At 38.8% G+C, this 23,345-nt stretch overlaps 3 protein-coding genes across 4 annotated transcripts; 2 read left to right on the top strand and 1 right to left on the bottom strand.

Moving 5' to 3' along the window:
- On the top strand, positions 1 to 9,394 carry LOC125708140 (tandem C2 domains nuclear protein). 2 transcript variants are annotated; one of them, XM_048975711.1, is made up of 12 exons: positions 1 to 123; positions 520 to 600; positions 1,005 to 1,199; positions 2,190 to 2,354; positions 2,895 to 2,971; positions 3,783 to 3,858; positions 4,311 to 4,411; positions 4,661 to 4,777; positions 5,079 to 5,270; positions 6,731 to 6,845; positions 7,079 to 7,278; positions 7,759 to 9,394. In XM_048975711.1, the coding sequence occupies exons 2-12, from the start codon at positions 531 to 533 to the stop codon at positions 7,888 to 7,890; spliced, it is 1,440 nt and encodes a 479-aa protein (XP_048831668.1). In that variant the 5' UTR covers positions 1 to 123; positions 520 to 530; the 3' UTR covers positions 7,891 to 9,394. The 2 variants fall into 2 exon arrangements, with proteins under 2 accessions (XP_048831668.1, XP_048831669.1); XM_048975712.1 differs by having other exon boundaries at positions 17 to 123; positions 517 to 600.
- Positions 9,395 to 14,007: 4,613 nt separating this feature from the next.
- On the top strand, positions 14,008 to 17,682 carry plek2 (pleckstrin 2). The gene is made up of 9 exons (XM_048975526.1): positions 14,008 to 14,226; positions 14,365 to 14,529; positions 14,862 to 15,049; positions 15,268 to 15,359; positions 15,595 to 15,782; positions 15,997 to 16,098; positions 16,399 to 16,482; positions 16,591 to 16,669; positions 16,775 to 17,682. Exons 1-9 carry the CDS (start codon positions 14,173 to 14,175, stop codon positions 16,900 to 16,902), a joined length of 1,080 nt encoding a protein of 359 aa, XP_048831483.1. The 5' UTR covers positions 14,008 to 14,172; the 3' UTR covers positions 16,903 to 17,682.
- A 51-nt stretch (positions 17,683 to 17,733) lies between these two features.
- On the bottom strand, positions 17,734 to 21,582 carry si:ch211-10a23.2 (Galectin-related protein A-like). Its single transcript, XM_048975527.1, has 4 exons — positions 21,408 to 21,582; positions 20,817 to 20,905; positions 19,657 to 19,837; positions 17,734 to 19,494 (listed from the first exon to the last, which is right to left on the bottom strand). Exons 1-4 carry the CDS (start codon positions 21,432 to 21,434, stop codon positions 19,351 to 19,353), a joined length of 441 nt encoding a protein of 146 aa, XP_048831484.1. The 5' UTR covers positions 21,435 to 21,582; the 3' UTR covers positions 17,734 to 19,350.
- Positions 21,583 to 23,345: the final 1,763 nt, after the last annotated feature.

Genomic DNA, 23,345 nt, shown 5'->3' with positions numbered 1-23,345 from the left:
AATACTCCTGCGTAAGCTTCGTCGGGGGACGGAGGCGATGGTTTGTGTGCTTCACATTCTTTTGGGAGACGGTACCGATGGCACTGCCTTCCTCAGGTTCCTGGGAAACCATTTAAAACCTAGGTATGATTCCTTTTCTTGGTCGCATTATTTATTTTTCCATTAAATTTCAGAGGTCAAAAGTTTTAGTATTCCTGTTAAACTTATTCAGACATTGATTTCGTGCTGATGGCATCCCGAGACTAAAATATATGCGAAGTATATTGTAAATAGCGGTTAATACACATCGCACAACGTATGAATATGAACTTCTACAAACCTGTGTTGTACTGATATAAATTTACGCATACTTTCTTTTTTTTTAGATTTACTTTTAAATACAGAATAAAAGGGCTTAATTAGTAGTCAGTATGTGGGGAAAAAGGTAATGCTTATTTAGGCGTATTATTTTTAGCTTATTTATTAATTTGTTTATTATTTTATTATTTTTTATTTTATGTTTTACTCTTCATTCAGTAGAATCTTACAGTATGGCGATGGAGTGTCTTAAAAATTGTTTCAAGACCTTTCCACACAAGATCAAAGACACTGGATCCCAAGGTAAATTAAAAAGTATTTTACATAATTAAATTTCTACTGAATATTCTGACTGAAGGATCTCAGTCATCAGTATATTCGTAATTATTTTATTTGCAGTTGTATTGGAATTAGTACATTGGCTGGGATTTATTACATTATCAAATGAAAAACTATGATCACTCTCCATCCATCATAACAATTATTTAGTCATCAATGCACAGGGATTCTCATTATTTAATAAATAATGGACCCCCCCCCCCCCCCCAAATGGATATCAACCAGCGCTAGGAACCCTAGGGGGTTCGCTCTGAATGAAGGGGGGGCTGAAAGAAACATTGTTTAGTATATTTATAAATCTTTTCATTCTTGTTTCACCTGGTATAAAATCTAATCACACCATTTTAAAGCCTGTTTTCTGATTAAAGCGAGATCATCTTCAGCATTGAAAACAGACCCAAGGCGTCTTCCCTCCGAAAACGTGATCAGAGATTCCGGGGACTACTTCCTGTCCAAGCTCCCTGCAGACGGGAGAGATGTACCCTTTGTGCTTCCTGCCTTCAAGTCTTCTTACGTCCAGCCTAGTGGCAACCAGTACCCTGTTTATGGGGATGATCTGCACTGTATGTCACCCTGACACTTTACAAACCATATTCCTTTCTCTGGAGAAATGTGTCTAATTCTCACACTATTTATTTTTTAACTTCATGAAGTTATCGCTAAGCTTGTTTTCCAACAGGACTGTAAACTCTCTTTGTCAGATTAACTGCTTATTTTATCGAATTAAAAAAAAGTGGTGACATTTTACTTAGAGCTGTCATCTATAATGCATTATAGATACTATAATGTGTTATAATGGTAAATATAAGAATTAATAAAACTTTGCAGCATATTCAATTGACAGTCATAAGGCATTATAGTATTGATTATAATGCTTCATAAGTTCTAATTAAGCTCTCAGCTATAATGCACTGTATATACCCCTCGTAATGCATTACAATGTTCGGTATAAAAATTAAGGATGATTTGTATTGCATTATGAAGACATCTATAGGGCATTATAGATCAGAGCTTCATAAAGCATTCACACTACATAAAATGGTTATAATGTGTTATACCTATTTATAAATATTTATAGTCAGGTTTGTGATGCTTTGTGAATGCATTATAATGTGTTATGAATGTGTTCATAGATTCTTATAGACATGGCATTCGTAAAAAGTGTTACCAAATATTTATTTCTCAGACTAATTTCCTGCAGTCGGAAAATTAATTTTATATTTAAGTCAGGATAGGGTGTACAGAAGATGCTGAATGTAAAGCCGCATCACTTATACTATCCTTAACTTACGGGTTAGAACATTAATACAGAACACACACACTGACAACCTTAGGCAGCTTTGAGAAAATGGGCAAATGAGGAACCTGAATATATTTTGAGGTACCTGTCCATGTTCAATATATTGTGCAAAAATGAGTGTAATTTAATTTAAAAAGGGTTAAACTATATTTCATATTCCAGGCAAGATGATACATAAATACTTGTGGCCTGAACAAGTGTGTAAGTCCTATAACTGTATAAGTGTTTTGTCTTCTTGCTTACTACTTCCTAGACTCGACTAGAAGGGCCTACGCAGACCGGAAAGCTGAGCTGTCAAGGACAAATCACATTGTCTACAATCCGTGCTACTCTCTGAACCAGAGCACCCTGGCTGATCTTCCCGGATCCTCACGCCACTCCATATCCAAGAACAATGTTATGGGCACATATGGATCTGGTTTGTCAATTTCCCAGTTACCCACTGGATAGTGCAGCACATTCATTTTTATAACCTTCTGAACTTCAGAAGGTCTTTCAGATTGAATCTGCCCATTTTGTTCTTACAACCCAAACATAATACAAAATCCCAAGTCTGTGTAATTACTTTGTCACTTTTTAACTCAGTGGGCATTCGGCTGTTATCACACAACCAGACTGATAGCCTCTGTTCTGAAGTGACCTGTGGGTAATTATAACAAACATATTTTTTGAATACAAAGTATCAAATAGTAAAAATATTTTGAATCATTGTTAAGTTCAGGATATCCGTCTTTTAGCTGCAACAGTAAAAATCCTTGATATGTTACATCACCCAGTCTCTTTGTTTGTGGATTCAGGTTAAATATTTGCACATGTAATTTTATTTTTAGTTCCTTCTGCTCTAAGCATGTTTTCCAGGATAGGTTCTCATTTTCATACGTCATTATATTTCCTGATTACATCTCCTCAGTCTGAATTCCAGTCACAAGTCCTTGATTAACTTTGTCTTGTTTTTCAGTTTGCGATTTGAAGAGCGAGAAAGCAGCCATTAGCAACTCCGTGTTAGACCTTACTCACCTTCCGAATCACGTGCAGGTGAGCTTGGCAATCATCTCCCTCATCTCGTTTTACCATGAAAAGTACCACCTTGACCTTCGATTTTCATTGGTTTAATTTCAAGTTACCCTTCATTTAATTTCTTATTCTGATAGATGACATTTATGTGATATTGTAAGTTGTACAGAAAACATACCTGTTCATATTAAAAAATATATATATATTATCTAATTGGGACAAACCAAATCTGATGTGTCAAGGTTATATTCCTTAGTAATTATGTCTGCCATTAATTAGCGCAGCATTTTTTTCTGGACATATGACGTAGTAAAATATTTGCTTCATTATAACAAATATAATGATATTGAACTCAAAGCTCACAAAAAATGTTGATTGAAATTTGTGACACTTTACTTATATAATTAAGCTTAAGTGGTGCAGTATAGAGTTTGGTGTAACGACTAATCAGGTGTCCCTGAACTGCCTGTTTGTTCATTTACTGAGAAAGTGGTTTTCAGCTTGTCAAAGAGATTGTCCATCTAGGTAATTTTTACACCTCTATGAATAACTCTTTGGCATGTCCTCTCAATAAGGTTATGACTGTTTCAATGTCTTTTCTTTTAGCAACATTGTTTAGTTTTTGTCACATGTCAGGTTTTCTGATATATTCTGTGATTATGTCTAATTATTGCTCTGTTTTTGTATCATATACAGTCTTTAAATAAATATTTATAGTGTTTATTTAGAGGTTTCGTTTTCACTGCTTTCTTGTGACCATTAAGAGCTGGGAAATCCAGCTGTGATGCTGTTACTCACGTGTCACACAATGTCATTGTTTCTCCCCCTACAGTGTTATGACTCAGTATCCAGTGTCAGGAGTAGTGTTTCCTCTGTGAGAGACTCCCCTGGAAGCAGCCGTAGCCTTGGTAACCATTTATTCAGGAGCAACAGTAACTTCTCTGTCACACATAAGCCCTTTGCTAAGAGGGAAAAAAATACTCTGGAGGGTTTTGTCTCAGGAATGCCAGGATTGCATTTGCAGGTTTTACTATGCAAGCCTCTATTTCACTTGAGTTAGAAAATAGCTCTGGAATTAGAAGAGACCTCTACAGCTTTAAGAGCCAGAAACGTGTAGATAACCTCAATATACGTCGCACAACCAGCACCAATAGAAAGTAATTATTCCCAAATATTTTAAAAAGATACATACCTGTCTTTGACTATACATACCATTATTGGATAGTTAAGTAAAGGCAATCCTGTAAGTTAATGGTGCAAGTTTTTATTTTTGCTTCTACAAACACTGATTTTTGCTAAGGTTTCATTTTTTAAAAGCCCCCAACTTGAAGTGGTGATTGATGGTATCATACTTACACAGAGTCCATTACGCTTTCGGGGGATGAGAGGGAGAAAGGCAGGTTGAGCATAAGGTTGAGTTACCAGGAGGCCCGAGAGCAGGTCTGGATAACACTCCTACAGGTAAGATTACAGTCCGAGTGAAACGCCCCATTGTTATGCAATAGGAATCTGTAAAACGAGACCATGGGATTGTACTTTATTGACTTTTCTTTTGATTCTGTCCAACTTTTAGAAAGTTTACGTATTTCATTACCGCTGAGTCATTAAGTTCAGTCCTGCTGCAAATAAGTAATGAAGTAAGGAATTAAGTAATGAAGCCTTGTATAACTACTAAAACGGATGGGTGAACCTTAATTTTGCTTGACACAGTGTAAAGACCTGTATTTCCCAGTGGTGTTTGGAGAACAGCAGAAGATTGGAATCAAAGGCATAATTACTACAGCCAAGCCAGTACAGTTCAAGAGCTCCATCAAGGAGGCCACTCCTGTGGGTATTAATCTACCTGTCTCTTGCTTACTGCACATTATAAACACATTCTGTTTCTTCCAATATGGTCAACTACGAATAAATCGAACAAGAAACCATGATAATGTTTGTACTTATTTTATTGTAACTGTTTATTTTAATTTACCTGAAACCAAGTTCTGTGATTCATGGAATTATTCTTCAGTTAGACCATTGTTTCACTTTTGTGTCCTTTCCAAGGTATAATGAAAGTTAATTTTGAGGTGTTTTAATTCTGCTCGTCGTTTTGAATTCATTTCTAACATCCTGGATCTAATCACAGGATCTGGAGATAATGGAGACGTTTGTCTTCAGTCTGTCTCTGAAGCAGCTGCACGGTGTAGGTCTGGTGTTCCGGCTTCAGACGTATCTCCCTCAAAAGTGCACGCTGGGCGAGTGTGCAGTGTCATTACGGCAACTGGGACCCAGTGAAACCCTGCACTGGTTGGACATCCATGCACCATCCAAAGCTTCGGTGAGTCTCCTGCCTTGGAAGTCATGGTTGACCTGTGAGATATTGCAGAAATGAAACCACATTAATCACTGACGTTTAGCCTATCCACTACTAGCCCCCTGGCTCCACAACAGGTAAACGCATGGTGTATGCATGGTGGCAGGTCTCCTCAATGGCTGAAGGCCCCGGAAACAGGAGGACACATTAGGAGCTAACCAAGGAACTCTTGCTTTAGCCATGGAATCTTTAGTGTCTGTCTGTTATGCACACCCGGGTGCAAATGGCCATATTGGCTAACCGTTGGCTATCCACCCTTGGTGCAAATAGTATCTGTGATATTATTGTTGTGGTGACTCAGATGATAGCACTATTACGGTTCCAAGGTTGTAGGTTCGATATCTACCACTGGCTATGTGTGTCGAGTTGCTATTGGTATCTTTTTACCTCAGACTCTCCAGAAACATTTAGTTAGGTTAGTAACTATTACAGGTACAAAGGAATTAATGGGTGCAAGTTCAGATTCTGGAAGCCTATGACTCACTCTAAGCAACTGAGTACCAAATGTTATGCATTATTATGTTTACATGGTGAAGATGGTAATTGAGGCACACTGAAAAATTCGCTAACCTAGATGGGGAATTCGTCTTACATTATTATCTACAACCGAACTAACATAATGAATTGAGGAAGTTGTAAGTTCTGGGAAAGTGCTGATGAAATACAAACAGTGATTGTTTTATTGACGCCTTTATTTTACTGTTCTGATAAAAAATAAAATATTGATCATTTTTTAAATGTTTACAGTATATTTTTTAAAACCATGAATAGACTGCTGCAATAGTGGTCAGTCATATGTGTTTTTCAGTGACCGATGCTGATTATGAAACTAAAGTATATTGTGGCCAATTATTGGATTGGACTTCAGGATAGGCCATAAAAATGACACAGTTACAAAACTTTACAGATTTATTCAACTCAAAACTGTCACATAATTCAACAATTCAAAGGTCAGTAAAACCAAGCACAGTAAACCCTTCTGATTATTTGACATTCTGTATTTCAGTTATGTACGAGTTGGCCGTGAAAACAGGAACATTTCTGGAGTTGCTGAAAGATAGCAGAACCTTGCAGACAACACATAAGCCAAAAGCAATACTGAGAATGATTTAGATCACATTTGGCTCACATGAAGTCATATAACATAAATATTAGTGATACATAATATTCGTTAGTGTAAGTGCGTACCATGTCTATATTATAAATCCTGGCTGGTGTACGCAGTGCATCTTTTGTCCCAGGAAACCTCATTCACGTTTCTCACGGTAAATTTTAGACTTCAGTGCCATAACTGTATTAGCTCTTTGCCATTAATAATGCACAAGTACATCAATACAATATGTAAAAGTACATAGGAATTCTTTAGTTGCTCTGCAGTGAGACACGGACTCAGGGGAGGGGGGCATTGCTGCATTCTCCTGCAGATCTGCCATGCGGAGCTACAGATTTCCACGTGTTTCCAGGCTGTCTGTGGTCGGATTCAGCTCCAGGTGCTGGGAGCCCGAAATGTCCCGAGTTCTTCTGCACCGTTCAGCCAAAGTAGGTGGTCTAGCAACAACTGCCAAAACCTGTGGCAACAGTAGGTTTTTGTCTAAAGAAGTCAACAGTGCATCTAATATGTATCTCTTGTCATAATTTACTATTACTTTTTATTTAGTTTTTTAATCCATGGATTATATTGATAGAATGCAATTTTTTGCAACGTGTTTAATGCGTGAGACAATTGATGATTGGCATGTCCTTTTACCTAATGATGACATCTTCTCCATTAGGCTTCTTTGTTAAGGCAGAGATGTATTCCTTGGGTAAGCTTATCACCAAGAAAAAGACCCGAGCTCTGAAGTCACCAGGGGGGCAAGTGCAGTGGTCAGAAACATTCCTGTTTCCTTTGACAACTCAAGAACAAGGTGTTTGCTTTTCTGCCAAACTGTACAGTCGCAGCTCTGTGCGCAGGAAGCAGTTCTTGGGCCAGGTGAGAATACTTGCTTCGTCCTCCTTATGCATGTACACACACACACACACACACATACACAAGTTGGTGTACATATGTAAATGGGGACCGTCTATTCATTTCTATGGGAAAAACCCTAATCCCAATTGTGACACCCCTAACCCCCACCCAGCCCTGACCTTAACCATAAGTAACCAACCAAAGTACAAGACTTTTGGCACTTATTGAGGTTATCCAAAAGGGGACCTGAAGAAGTGTCCCCAAAAGTAAGGAAGTTGCAGGTTTTACTACACTTTGGGGACAATTTGGTCCTCAAATGTGATCTATGCAAACCCAAACAGACACACACACCACGCCCCCCACTGCACATCTTAAACATCCTGCAAGTATTCGCACCTATCAAACAGTTGACTACGCTATCAGTAGACTTAAATGTAGGATTAAATAACCAGCTGCTTAGCACCTGGTATGCCAGTTTTGATACGGCTCTTATTTGTTTAGGTGAACCTTGGATTTGAGAATAGCACTTCTGACGCTGTCGAGCAGTGGAGGGACACCATTGCACACCCTGAGAAGGTGGTTTCTGTGTGGCACAAGCTGAGTCGAGAGGACGGATGTATATCTAAACAGTAACCCCTACCCTGGTCAGGCGTCATCATCCAGTTTTTGGGTACACAACCAGTCCTTTATGTTGACGCATATGCATACTTTGGCGGTGCTCTTCTGAAGTACTTCAAAATGGTGACACATGTGCTTTGCTTAGAACTTCAGCTGCTGAGTATATTTAGTTTACCCTGGGGTGGTTTGCTTCTGAGGAGTAGATTTGCTCATCCTGTGGCTTTGTAGTAATTATCCTATCAGATGTGCATGGTTGAATCCCGGACAATACAGAAACTCTGTCAGGAAGCATGGAGCCCATACCATAAGAGAGAGAATAATAGTCGCTTTGGCCGGAGCTTACTGAGAAGGGCGGATGATGTCACAGTTGGGAGGGGTGTGTATCTTTATTCTGATTGGTCAGTTGTGTTTTGATTGACAGGTCCAGGTGGGCGTGTTCCTTTATGCTGTCAGATGTGTTTCACAGATAGGGCCACATGGGTACATGTGCCGTTATGCTGATAAGTGATAAGTGTTTCACAGATAGGACCCAATAAACTTTAAGAGAATAAAAAGACATTACCTGTATTTATAAATGTGCTATTTTAGTTATTTTAATAAATTTAAGGGATGAAAAACATTAGGTCAAGTTTTTGCAGACTTCACACAACCAGACCCCGCAAGGAGCTCGACCGACCCATTGTCACCTCCACCGGTCAGCTTAACACAGCTAAATCGTACATGGTCACAACACAAGCCGGCGAGACAGTGCAAGGGCTCTGGATAACATATTCTCGCAACATGATTATGTCAGGAGATTGTTCCCGGCCTTGCCCACAGTCTCTGGGGAGTAGGTCCGGACAACCGCTGCGTCTCTGAACAGAACATACGCACAAATATTTAACGACATTTAGTTGGAATAAAGCACTATAACTTAAATAGTGTATGACAAATTACCATAAAATGTTTAACCCAATAAGATTTAAAGAATAAAAACTTAAAAATTTAGTTGTATTTCGTTAGTTTATTTTAAATAGGATGGGTTTATTTAATGACATTTAATAACTGTAGGAACTAGTGAGGGGGGCGGCATGGTGGTGCAGTGGTTAGCACTGTTGCCGGGTTCGAGTCTCCGCCTGGGTCACATGTGTGTGGAGTACTCCGATTTCCCCCCACAGTCCAAAAACATGCTGAGGCTAATTGGAGTTGCTAAATTGCCCGTAGGTGTGCATGTGTGAGTGAATGGTGTGTGAGTGTGCCCTGCGATGGGCTGGCCCCCCATCCTGGGTTGTTCCCTGCCACGTGCACATTGATTCCGGGATAGGCTCCAGACCCCCCACAACCCAGTAGGACAAGCGGTTTGGAAAATGGATGGATGGATGGAACTAGTGAGTAGCATTTAGCAACAAGCATTAAAAACATATTTTTAAAAAGAATAAAGCCTTAGTTATTTTAATAAACACGCTTTTTTCAGTAATGTTTGTACACGCTCATGCGCACACACATGCACACACGCACACACACATCCTGGAGGTCGGGGCTATACAGACTTTAGGTCTGTAAAAGTTGGATCGTGATGTGTATTCAAACCCAAAGCACACTAACTTAGGCGTTCACAAGCCTATTACTGTCTGATTTTTCGCGATAAGGCTTGTGAATACCTAAGTTAGTGTGCTTTGGGTTTGAATACACATCACGATCCTACTGTCACAAACCTAAAGTTAAACTCTAAAGCTCCAACCTTCGGGGTGTGTGTGTGTGTGTGTGTGTGTGCGCATGAGCGTGAACAAACATTTACTGAAAAAAGTTTGCTACTTTTGTAAAAGTTCCTTAAAGATTGTTGGTTAAATGCTTTCTTCCACCTTATACCTAACACCGAAATACAACATTGCCAAATACTGCTAGTTTTTCTTCTTCATTAAATATGTTAGCTAAACATAAAGAGTTTAAGTGTTTTCTTCTTTTAAAATGTGGAAAGTTGGGACGCGTGTATCAGTTCGGCCTCCTAACAGCAGGTGGCTGTGGCCTGATACCCGTTACAGCAGGTCTGGACTTGTATGAGTTAGTTTACAATCATCCTTCTAAAAGTTTTATTATTCCTTAAAACGTATTTAAAAACAGTACATTAATAAATACAGGTAATGTCTTTTTATTCTCTTAAAGCATCAGGATAACGGCACATGTACCCATGTGGCCCTATCTGTGAAATACATCTGACAGCATAAAGGAACACGCCCACCTGGACCTGTCAATCAAAACACAACCAACTAATCAGAATAAAGGTACACGCCCCTCTCGCCTATCATGTCATCAGCCCTCCCGCTAAGCTCCGCCCCGAGTGACTATTATTCTCTCTCTCATAACTTAGCTCACAGATATGTAGTCCTCTATCTGGACTATCATCAGTAGTAAGTTACAAAAACATGCAGATTTTATGACCTGGTTTAATAACCATGTCATCATAGCTAAATTAATGTAAAATATGTATTAGTACTTTTATTTATCATAGAATACCGTGTGGATACTGTAAAAAAGACATACATATTTTAAATTTTTCTTCCAAAAATTTGTATAAGCTATAAGAGCTACATCTGTATCCTTCTTTAAATATTTGTTGGTTGTATGCAGATTGTATTACCTGTTTAAGTTGTTATGCAAACAGACACATGTAAATTCAATTTTGTTACATTTCTGAAGCCTGGGAAATCAGATTTAAGCAGTAAGTTGATATTCTTAAACATTTGTTTCTTTAAAATAATGAATAAATGTAATACCTTATTCTGTGTTTTTTGTATACTTATATGGATGATTTCAAATATTGCATGTAGAACACATGAAATGATTGGTTTAGTGCTGTGTTTGTTTTTAAACAGAATAGGTATTATTGAATTATTAACAATTGCAGCAATAGACAGTATGTTCTGTGAGCCATCGAATAAACTTATTTATATTTATTATGGCTGGATCCTTTTAAATAGCAAGATGGGCATAAAAGATTTAAATTGATTCATGTTCTACTAAATACAGGCTTATCTTGATTTTTATCATAGGGCCAAATAACTCAAGAACAGATAATTAATGTTTATATTACTGACTACAGGCAACTACAAAAGGAAAAGGGTTTGTCAAACAGTGCCCAAGTGAGCATGTTGACAATCACCAAAGATATCGTATAATTTCATTTTGATCTTGAGTTTAGGCATCTTCATAATTGTGATGATATAAAATATATATATAATGATATAAAATATCACATATGTATTATTTAAATTATGTTGTGAAATTTTAAATCGTGGATGGGTAGTCTTATCCAGAAAATGGCGGTGTATATGTTAGGGAGTCACGTTTTTCGCTAATTACTAATTCAAGGACTGATTGGCTGAAGAGTTCTCAAACCTGGGTTTTAGCCGCTGATCTATAGGTTATCCCATAAACCTGTATACACAGCATCCCTTTGTGGATAAGATCAGCCACCTCTGTTCTAAGTGAATGGTAGCACATAGCGAATATACCTTTTATTTGCTGAAAACAAATAAACAAATAAACTAAAATCTAGATGTGTTATCAACCTATTTAACAAGAGCTCCAAAAAAAATTCAATTCTCGTTCCATCATTAGACACAAAAATCTCTCCGGCCATAAATGTGACTTGGATAGTGGAAATATGTTAAGAACTTATTTATGTGAACAAGTATTAGAAGTCGTATAACTATTGATATTAAATATTTCTGCTTCATTTCATTTTAATGCATTAGGGGAATGGTACAAAGACAGGTGACCATGCATGAAGGGAAAGCAATGGGGACTGTCAAACGTGCTTTAAGTTATTTCACATCCTGTGTGTTATCAGTATCATCACTTACGTAATGAATATTTGAGAATTGTTAATAATTATTCAGAGAGAAGGCATTCCACCACACCTTACCAAAGGGTCTGAATGTAATGAGTATGCTGAAAGTTCGTCTTTTCAAGTGCTGACTAGTTAAGGGGCTTGTAAAATGAGACATATGAGAATGATTACAGACTTTTAGACCTTAGATCTACTAAGCTCAAAGGTCAGGTATCCCTTACCTACCAATCTTCCATATGACTTCAGTCCATTTCCTTACACTGTAGAAACAAGTATTTATTATGGATCTTTGTAGGTTGTAAAAGGATAATCACAGCTGACCCCCAGGATCCCTTACCTTTTCAAAGCAAAAACAAATATTTAAGATATAAATTTATGTAGGCGTGGCACAGTGGTTGGCACTGTTGCCTCACACCTCTGCCACCCGGGTTCGAATCTCCGCCCTCTGTGGGGTTTGCATGTTTTCCCAGTGTCATCATGAGATTTCATCATGAGGTGAACTGCAACTGCCAGAATTGTGTGAGTGCCCTGTGCCCTGTAATGGATTAGTGCCCCATCCTGGGTTATTCCTTGCCTCGTGCCTGTAGCTTCTGGGATAGGGTCTGTATTCCCGCAATCCTGAATAATACAGGTATGTATAGAAAATTAATAGATGGGTAAAGTTATGTATTAAAATAGTTAACCAAATGGAACCCAATATGGTTTAGGTTAAGAACCAAAAAATGTTGCTGGAAATTGCATATATAAGGTTTGGAAAATACATATATGTCTTTAGACATGTAAGCTAACTAATTTCGACAAAAGTTTCCATAACAAGGATAATTTAACTGTGGTATGACGTCCTGTCTGGTTTTCTTTTCTTTTTCATGTATGACTTTGGAAAGGATTACAGGACATCTAGTCTGTGCCTGTGGACCTTAATTTCCCACTTTCCTCTCAAAGTAGGCTTTTGTAGGTAGGTGGTCCTTCCATTGGACACAGCTGTCCCACACACTATACTGTTTGTCTGTTGTACGTTTTAATAAAAAGAGGATCAACATCTACATGCTAAGCCACTGCGATTCTCTCTCCAGGATTGCTATTCTTCACAAATCAGTTTGAGAAAAGGGCAACTTCCAGCTTAACATTCCACCTTAATTTAGAATCATTTACTTACGTCTTTTTTGAGTGACTTTAACATAAAGGCAAAAGATTCACCAGACGAGAAAAGGAAAAAAAACTGATTTGTTATCAATAGCTGATTCAGTTCTAACTTAAGCTTAATTTCAGCCAGCATAAAGGCTCTAATTTTATTATTCTATTTTAAAATGAGATATTATGTTTATTTGACGTTCCCGTGTCAAAAGGTCAAGCGCTTCACAATATTCAATCTCGATATTGTAAGGAGTATAATGTTGTTCGAAATAGTTTGTTGCGAGTACTTTTGCATGATTGAGAGCTATTATGCCTGAGAGCATAAACATTAAACTCTACAGAATAAGAAATCACACAAGAAGGGAAAGAGAGCCCTCTGCTGTCTTTTAGAGCCCGCGTTAATGTTCTGGCAGCATATCACGCGCGCAGACACGTGATAATTATCAATGGCCCTGAAGGGTTTATTATAGCACCTGTTACCCCCATGTGGCACCGCCCCTGTTATCGCGTGCATTGTCTGTCTTATAAGGGAGGTGTTCCTCATTATTCGCTAGATAAAGTGTTTTTCTTCAGGTAGACATTCTTTAGTCTAAACAACTAAAGTTGTTTGACTGTAATATATGACCTTTTTAAGATGGACTAAATGAAATATTCCAGTAGGCTACTGGGTAGCAATGACCCACGCATAACATTGCATGTATTGTAAATATCATTTTATGTATTTAAATTATTCAGATAATTTCTTAGAGCTGCACCTTTCTTAGAGCTACTGAAGTACATTTCAGGGCCAAAAACACAGCAATTGTTTTCAAATTATCGGGTAGGGCTCAGCTTTTACTGCCCGCTTTCTCACAGGTTACACATAAAAACACATCTACCGCGGACACACGATTTATCGTCGTTAATTCCTTCTCAGTTTACAAAACACGCGGATAACATCACAACCGCTTTATCTTACGCAAAGCAAACTAGAAAGAGGCTGATTAAACATTATTCATAGCTGATTCATGGGAAACATCAGTGACACATTATTGCCGCAATTATTTGGTTAGGTGGGTAGCAATTTTTTCTTTTTTAAAATTTAGCTCTTTAAAAATCTGCCCTTTAACAGGTGGGTGTGTTCCTTGGATTGATTTGCAGTTTAAGCACCGATTTTCCATTAGAACTGCTAATGTAAAAAAGAAAATATTAAAGAATGATTCTTTATTCGACAACAACGTGTAGCCTAAGGACACGGAAACAGACGAGGCGTGAATCCATGACGCATAGGGTTGGGTGTTTTACCACCCTTCAAATATAACTCTGCTCGGGGGCCAACATTTTCTAAGTTCATCATGGATAAGGAGACAGACAGCTCCGTCTTAAAAGAAGGTTTCCTTGTGAAGCGGGTAAGCAAAACAAGATTAAACTTTCATTAATGTCGGAACGTAAATTCTCTTTTAGACCTGCAGAAAGATAACTACCATGTATATATTTCTAACTATTATTATTATTATTATTATACTAATTGAGCTCTCTCCACAAAGGGACACGTTGTTCACAACTGGAAAGCCCGCTGGTTTGTGCTGTACCCAGACAGTCTCATTTACTACAAGTACGATGGAACTAAGAAAGACTCTTCTCAGCGCGGAAAAATCACTTTGCCTGGCTGCGTTGTCACCTGCCCATACCTGGAATACGAGAACAGACCCGTGAGTCTGCACTGTAACGCAACCATATTCTGTCATTAATAGCAATCTTATGCTGGTATATCGCTAGACGTTCTGGGATAGGAATTTTTCCAGTGACTATGGGGTGTGCCACTTCTGCTCAGTTCAGACAAGCCGCGGATCAACACAGACGCGTTGATGTACAGTTAATGTGCAGTTTGGTGACCTATTTAGAGACCTTTTCAGAAAGATACGGCGTTTGTGTTCCAAACTGATTATTGTAATGTTGTTTTATGTCTGTTTTTTTTTTTTTAATGATACGTTTAAAATCTGTTGGTGAAATGCGTTCTGGTATGTTGCATGGCATGTCTCAGCTGGTCCTAAGGCTGCAGACTCAGAACTCCGCGGAGTATTTCCTCGAGGCCTGTTCTCGGGAGGATCGGGATGAGTGGGCAGCCAGCATTATTTCAGCAGTACAGAAGCTCCGCCCCCCCGATGGTCAGAGTCAATCTGCTGTATCTAAAGGACCCAAGACACTGCAACTCCACAATATCAGTTTGAAGTGAGTATTACATGGTTTCTTTCATGACCTACGCAAACGTTTAGATACGCAGCAGATCAGCTTAAGGACCAGTGTGAGGAGAACTCACATCCTTTTTTATAAAACCATGATTCCCAGTTTATTTGAAGTACTCTCTCTAGCTGTACCTCCTGGTTTCTGAATGTAGATGGTTCGATTTCTTAATTTCTTCACATTTTTTTTCACTGTTTTTTCTACAGTCAGGTGGTAGACTCCATGTATGACGTTTACAACGGCATCAAGCTCACCAACCATGCAGAGCAGGGCAGCTCCTACAGCAACTGCTTTTCAGGTAACTCTTTTTCAGTTTCCAAAACAACTTCAGGCTGTCCCCTTAGATGCCATTTTCATTTTCAATATTGTGCACTCCGTGGTTTTGGATGGTGATCAGTGTTATGTGCGCACTGTGCATATTCTGTTTACCCAGTCATATAGTATATAGTGGATTATTTAGTAGAGTGGAACTGGACAAGAAAACCAACCTGTAAAGAATGAGTCATCAGGGACACTGCTGGTTGGTTTCACAGGGTCAGCTGTAGTAGACTGGCTGCTGTCTATGCAGTTGGTTCTTACGCGGGTGGAGGCAGTGACTCTCGCATCGGCACTGTTGGAAGAGGGCTTTGTGCGTCCAGTGGGTTTGAAAAGTGTGGAAGCTGTTCACAGCAGCGGGCTCAACGAGCAGTTCTTGGATGACTCCACTGCCCTCTACAGTTTTGTGAGTCCGCACACTCCTCAGCTAAAATACGGCCACTGGCTGGAAGCTCAGCCTATAGCTATGCTTAATCGCAGCTCACTCCTTAACAGCATGCACGCCTGCAACGTGCTGTTCCCCTTAATCGTACACTGCTTCGGACAAAAGCGTCTGCCGAATATGAACGTAAATGTATGTGAATGAACAGCACGTGATTTTATTTTCTCATCGTCCAAAGGCTGAAACGTTTAAGAAGAGAGGCAGTGTGAAGGCAGATACCTCCTTAACCGGCATGGAAATGAGTGGTAAAGTGCTGAAAAGGGGCTTCTTGCTTAAACAGGTCAGTCTGGGACTCAGTGACAGCTGAAATGGGGGATTGCTTTTCTCATTTCCATTTCTCCTGCTACAGTAGGATAATGAAACCAGTGGTATCACTAGGCCTATTTCAGGGGAGCTTTTTTTTTTTACCTCCTCTGCCCCAAATAAACGTGTATTTATTGACTTACATCATGAATAGTTGCCATCAGCCCCCCTATCCATTCATCTCTAACTACGCCCCCGATTGCAACCGGAGTTACGGGAATCACAGATACGGGGATCTCACAGTATTCATACGACTGCCGTTGTTTTCTATTTATAGGGCCACAAGAGAAAGAACTGGAAAGTGCGTCTCTTTGTGCTTCGTGCAGAACCAGGGTACCTTCACTACTACGACCCTAGTAAGGTAAGATAGTTTCATTAAGTTATCCATCATTCCCTCAACTGAAGTATCTACTCCTTATGTTTAGACTGACTCCTTGACTTCCTTTCTGACCTCATCTTTGCCTCACAGGATGACATCAATCCTGCAGGTGGCTTTTCCCTAAGAGGCTGTCTCGTGTCTGCTCTGGATGATAATGGCATTCCCTCAGGTGAGTCACGTCTGAGGTTCGAAGTTCCTGGCCCGTTCATAATCACAGGCTTTGTTCTGAAGACCAGAGTCAATTGTATTTATCTATGTTTACTTATTGTCGTAGGTGTAAAAGGTAAAGTGCAAGGAAATCTGTTCAAAATCATCACTCAGTCAAACACACGCTACTTCATCCAGGCTCCAACCAGACAGGAGAAGACGGAATGGATAGAAGCCATTAAGCAACAAACTTAGAAGAAAGCTAAGGGGGACAAGTGATACTTAAGGTCAAAGGATACGAAAAGAGTAAATAAGGTCCGCAGAGTTTTTAATGTAATATAAAACAGGCATCTCACTGGACACCTTAAACCAGCATTTTAGCCAGTCTAAAGGACCCGCCTTTCTCTGTTATGCAAAACTGATAAGCTTATTCTCCTTGTTGAGAAAAACACCACACTGATAAGTTAGACGCTGAATGAGCGGTGTTATCATTATACATTCTATGAATGTACCAGAACCAAATTGCTACAATCTGACAACTGAGATGTGTTATTTGGGATATATACCATATTTTTTCTGTGATTAAAATGTTGGTGTGCATTTATACATTTTTTCCAGTTTTTTAATAAGTTTTTGGTATTTTAAACTTAGAACGAGAATAATGCTGATGAGTATAACATTTTACAGTAATTAGTGTTCTATCCTAAAATAAAATTAGACCTACTGAGTTGAGCACCAAATCCTTTAAAAGTGCTCTTGCTCCTCGTGTAAAATAGCAATGAATTTATTTCCAAAACTACTTTTTATCTGATTGAAAAGAGTAATTCTCAGTATATATCCTGGCCTTATTTATTGCTAATAACTATATATTTTTTCTTGCCTTTTTATGTAGAGCTACTACATTTCTCAATAACAGTCAGAGTATTTGTTAGAAGAACAATATTGTTAATGTGTACTATGTTTTAGACATTGGGTGGGTTAAACTATTTTATTCTTAAAATGTTTTGTCTGTCAATAAAATTTCTAAAAAATGGATTCTGAGTACATCAAATTGTTTGCTTTTTTGCCCACCTGAGAAAATAACTACACTTTAATAACTGCAAGCTCAGACATACATTTTTAATGCATGGTAATTAAAGTAATCAGCAACATTTCTGAACATCGGTCGGGTACAGCTTTGCCAAGAGTACTAAGAGCATGAAAGCTGTATGAAAGTATGAATTTTTAAAAGGCCACCTTTGCCTTCATTTGAAATGTCATTGGTGGTTGAAGGCATCGGGAAACAAAGACTAAGGTTCTAAAATAAATCACCACCTTCACCGTTGAGGGCAAAACAGCAAACGATTTTTAGATGTTTAAGGTTTGCAAATGCATTACAATATGTAAAACACAACGGTGGTAGTAATTAAGAAATCCCAGTAAACTTAATGATATTATTATTGCCATTACTTTGAGCACGTTTCTCACTTATTAGCTCTGATGGATATGTAATCTTACACTTTAATATCAAACTTCACATTCCAATGCTATTTAAAAAGGGGCAAAACAAATGTATTGAGAAATCTGAGCAGTTCTATTTTAAAAAGTACTTATAGAACGTCTTCCCTGTTTATTTTTCACTTTTAGCCTGGATGTCCACACACTTGGCAGCAGACATGAAGGATAACTTAAAACACTTCCAGTGGATTCTCATTGTAACTGGATCGTCATTTTTTATCCCTGCAGGCCACATTTTGCTGCAGTCGGCCAGTTGTAAAAACGGTGCATTTTTTGCTAATAGCGACTGGCTGCCTCCGGACACCTGGCAAATTTTGCAGAGGTGCCGAAGCAGCAGTTTTATTTAACGCTGCCAATGATTTCCGAGGCCAAAGTACCAACACTTGACAAACACTCCTTACAAAAAAAAAAAAATTCACCTGTGTAATAATCCAAATCCATTTACTCAAGTAACAAAAAAAAAACGACAACGTTGATGAAAGGCTAATGTACAAGGTATGACAGAGCTGGATCTTCCTATTTGGGTATGTTTTACTGGAAGCCAAAGGTAATATTACATAAATCATACCCAAAACTACACATTAAATCTGTCAACGTAATATAACAAGCCTATAAATGTGTTCTTTGCTGATTGCATGGAAATCAGTGGGTGTCACTAACCAACATTCTGTGTAACTAGACAAAGCAGTGGCTCTGGTTTGAAATTTCCTTTGTTTCTCATAGCTTTGTAGCCAGTAGCTGTGTATTGTCAGTGTGCCTGCAGGGTTCAGCAGCCAGTTGACCTTGGACCCCCAAAGTTTTTTTCCCTCCTATATTTAACTATGGAGTTTTGTTTCCTGTCCCCTGGCGTCATTCAGCTTTTTATCACTATTCACTGACACCATTGTGTCAGTAACTGATACTCGTTTGAACGTTTACTAAGTGCTTTGAGGCGACCATGTTGGAAAAGATGCTATTTTAAAAATAAGTGGTATGGAATCCTTTCAATCTCAGACAACGCAACTTGACACAAGGCACTTTACATTGTAAGATCAAACATCTGCAGTACCTATATCAAGGTAAAAAAAGTTGTCAGCTTGCTGGAACTCGGTAAAAAAGGTCCAGATTTTCAGAATCGGGAACATGAAAAATGTCATTTAAGACAAACAACTTGTCTAAATCCTCAGCCCTTTACCGTGCAGGCTACTGCCGTGTTACACTCATTACTCATGCCACCTTGGTCAGCTGCAGGTCCCCACAAACACGCAGTGCAGTGAGAGACGCGAGCTGGAGCAGCCGGTGAGAGAAACCACAAAGCGGCTGGCCGTCCACTAGGATACGAAACTGCTGGTGTTCACAGACTATCTCCATCTGACAGAGAGAGAGAGAGAGAGAGAGAGAGAGAGAGAGAGAGAGAGGGAGAGAGCGAGAGAGGGAGAGAGAGAGAGCGAGAGAGAGAGCTTGTCAGAATTCAAGCTAAAAACAGCATATATAGATAAAAGACAACAAACATTACAGAGCAGAAGAACTTACCTTGAAAGGCTCTCCGGCAGCAAAGGGGAAGTAGGACAGTGCATTTTCAGAGATTCCCCACTGCCCAGACAGACGAGCATTCCGTACAACGGCTCGGTCTGCGAAACTGACAGTGACCTGGAGTCCGACGTCACTTTCTGCATCGTTTGCATCAGGATGACTGGCTAAGGACACCACCATACTGCGGGGACACGTGACAGGACAGGCGATAGTCTGAAGCATGGGGGCAAATTATGGGGTGGGGTGGGCTGGGGGTAATAATCTCCCTAATATTCAAAACCAGTCAATACAACCGCCCCCCCCCCCGCCAAATAATCACAAAATAGGTTAAACCTCAACCCGCCAATATTCAACCAAATGTTACATCCTTCGTCTAAATGATCATGAAATCATCTAATGGTGATAATTACTAGCACAATTTAGGACACTGCAAGCGAACACATGATGGTAAATTAAGTAACACATTTATGTTTTATTAAATATTTTCTATGCACAGTTCCCAGTGTAAATAGCAGGAAAAATATAAACAAAGGTCTTGAATAGCAATTTTTACACATACTGCATGATACACGTATCACACACTGGTATGTCTTTGTATAATATTAACAAAGTTTACAACAAGCCATTTAACTCCTGTAAAAATAGCATATTTTAACACCTACTGACACATTTTATCTGTAAGGTAAAGGCTGTCTAGCGCTTTGTGGAAGATGATATTTCTATATTCAACATTTCTGGGAAACCAAAATAAATTCTTTGTTTCCCAGCACCTTGCTTCCCTTTTATTATTTGTTCATAAATATGATTAAACTGATATGATATTCGCCGTCTATATTCTTGTTCTATATTATTTATGCATCACACTCTATGGTTCATATCACGTGCGCATAACGCAATCGAGTGTGCTGCATATATGTCTTTGTGGCCCAGAAAATATGTTTTTTTTTTCTTCTCTAAATTGCTAGTTCCACAAAGAATAAATTTGCAATATCAGCCAGCAATTCAACTTGTAGTACAATCTATTTACTGTTTCTAAATTGCAGATAGAATTCCGACTAAAACTAGCCACCGGCAAATCATCCATCCAATGTACTACTTAATGACAATGTGTGTTAAACTCGAAACCCGGGTGGAAATTAAAGTGAAAGGTGCCAACTCACCTCTTGGGCTGTTCCTTAAAAATACCCATGACCACTAGTCTCATTGTTGGTCTTAACCCGCCCTTGATCTCTCCAACGTACAGTCCCTCCTACAAACACAATAATTCACATATCGCTATTAATGGCAACATCACGTCGTTTTGGAGGAGCACAGGTTATTTTTAATCTTTTTTATTAAGTAAAAATGTATAAATGTTCCCTGTCGATGTAGTGAAATATGCGCAATAATGTTTTTAAAAAGGTAGGCTATCGATCTGATGTGTAATTCGTAAATTTTTATTTTAAGCCTTGAAAATGAGTAATCAGTTTTTGTTCTGAACCGTCTTTTTTCTCACATTGAATACACGTTTTATTTTTATTTTATTAATATTACATTTTTATATCACATACATCGCAGTTGGCTATTTACATTTTATTGTTATCATAATTTAACATTGATTTATTAGCATGTTTTAGTTTCACGAAATGGTAAAACACGGGCATGGTATTATAAAGAGCATACCAACGTACAAATACCGTTATTATAATTTTTACCATGTCTTTTTATTTGATGAACAATTAATCGAAAGGATTCACACTGGCAACACTTACGTTTGCAGCCTTGTCCTTTCCTGCCATTTTCCACTTTGCTGACTATTTCTCGTCTTACGGTTTTGTGCAGCAATAACAATGATAAGACTAGAGATCCTTTATCATTGTTAAACGCTAGCAGAGAGGCTGGCAAACCCCGCCTCCGCAGCATCACCGGTGTCGGTAGCCATGGAAACAGCACACTGGGATACCGCTTCCACTTTCTTTAACCTTAAAATATTTGTTTTAATAATAGAAAAATATATTAATCTTGCTAGCGTAATAGTTTAAGAGTTATAAATAGCGCTGAATCAATACACTTAATATGTAATATCGTGGGACTAGTGCTACAGGTGTGAATTGTTACTCCCTGCCTTCCTTAGACTGAGCGTCAAAGATGACGGAAGATGTGTAGGCTATGGAGTATTACTCAGCTTGTTGGCAGACAATATTTAGCTGAATTCAGTCAAAGCTCTTTAAAATAACTGTTCTATATCTTTCTGCGGTGGTGCCGTGGTTGACATGATGTTGTGGTGGGTTTCCCCCCTCTCACAGTCCCAAAACATACGGAGCTTAATTGGAGTTACCAAATTGCCTGTGGCAGTGCCATTAATAGCCCAGCTTAATAGCCCTATGATGGGTTAGTGCCCCATCTTGGGATGTTCTTTGCCTTATGCCCATAGACTCCAGACCCCACACAACCCTGAATAAGACAAGCAGTTACAGAAAATTGATCCATTTCCTTGACAATATTAACCCACTAGACTCTGTAGGATGCTTATCTGTATTCTTTTTGGCTAGTCCACCTGGTACAGCGGCTCGCCAAGCATCAACTATTGCTGTACATCTCCAGAGTTTGGAATTTAAAACATTACAGTCTTGCAATTGACTGAAAAAATTGCTGTCACACAATACACATCACATCCATGCATCCCCTATAGCATCATCTTCCAATGACTTAACCAGTAACGGGTTAGATCAACCTGAAGACTATCTCAGGATGCTCAGGGTACAAGATGATTGTGCCTTGGTGATGGCACCATCAAGACATCTCAAGAGGCAGTTATACAATTAAATTGGATGGTGTCGAAATGACATCAATATATTCCTCAGGTGACCCAGTCACCACCGTCCCCAATCCATAATCTCTTCTTCTCCCACACCCTCCAGCCTCTGCAGTATATAGCCCCCTAAACACTCTCCCAACCTCCACAGTCTTTATAAAAACCCAATCTTTGTGTGACTTCTTCAGGTTCACCAGATCTACATCCGTGGCATGACTACTGACACTGCTTCCATTTTAGTGCAATACCTCTCAAAATGAAACAGACACCAGTTTATCGCCTATACCAGTTTGGAAAATTTTAAAATGATCCATTGAACACTTTCACAGCTACTGCGTTCACAAGATGAAGTGTCTTCTGCCACTGTCCTTTCCTTCTTTTATTGCCTCCTAGCATTGCTGCTTCAATTTTGGTGCCATTTGTCTCAAAATGAAATCAAATGTGCATGAAATTAGGTCAAGTGGTAATAATTGATTAATAAGATTCACAAGTTTAAGTGACTTTGGTAGTATCACTTCCCTTTGCTGCCACTAAGCAGCATAGCTTGAATTTGTCTCAAAATTTGATCAGTTCCCGATCTTCACTCGTGTAATGTGTTTGTAAACTACTTTTTGAGTTATTGTAATAACAGGATGTGTCTGAGTCTGCCCTTTTCTTTGCTATCACTACCCAGCAATTTTGGAGTTTCAAAATTTGATATTTTCCAGATCACAACCCACTCTTTTATGAACACTGTCTTCCAATGAAACAAAGTCTTTTTCCATAAATGAAAGTTAAGGGGAAGGTATCATCCTTGAAAGTTATCTTCCAGGAATTAAGCTCTTGCTTCTGAAAATAATATTGAATAGGTAGTTTACAACATTTATAGCCACATGAAACAAATCAAAATACCACA

Source organism: Brienomyrus brachyistius, chromosome 14 (assembly GCF_023856365.1).
Source record: "Brienomyrus brachyistius isolate T26 chromosome 14, BBRACH_0.4, whole genome shotgun sequence".
Lineage (NCBI taxonomy): Eukaryota > Metazoa > Chordata > Actinopteri > Osteoglossiformes > Mormyridae > Brienomyrus > Brienomyrus brachyistius.
This window is presented reverse-complemented; position numbering and strand designations above follow the sequence as displayed.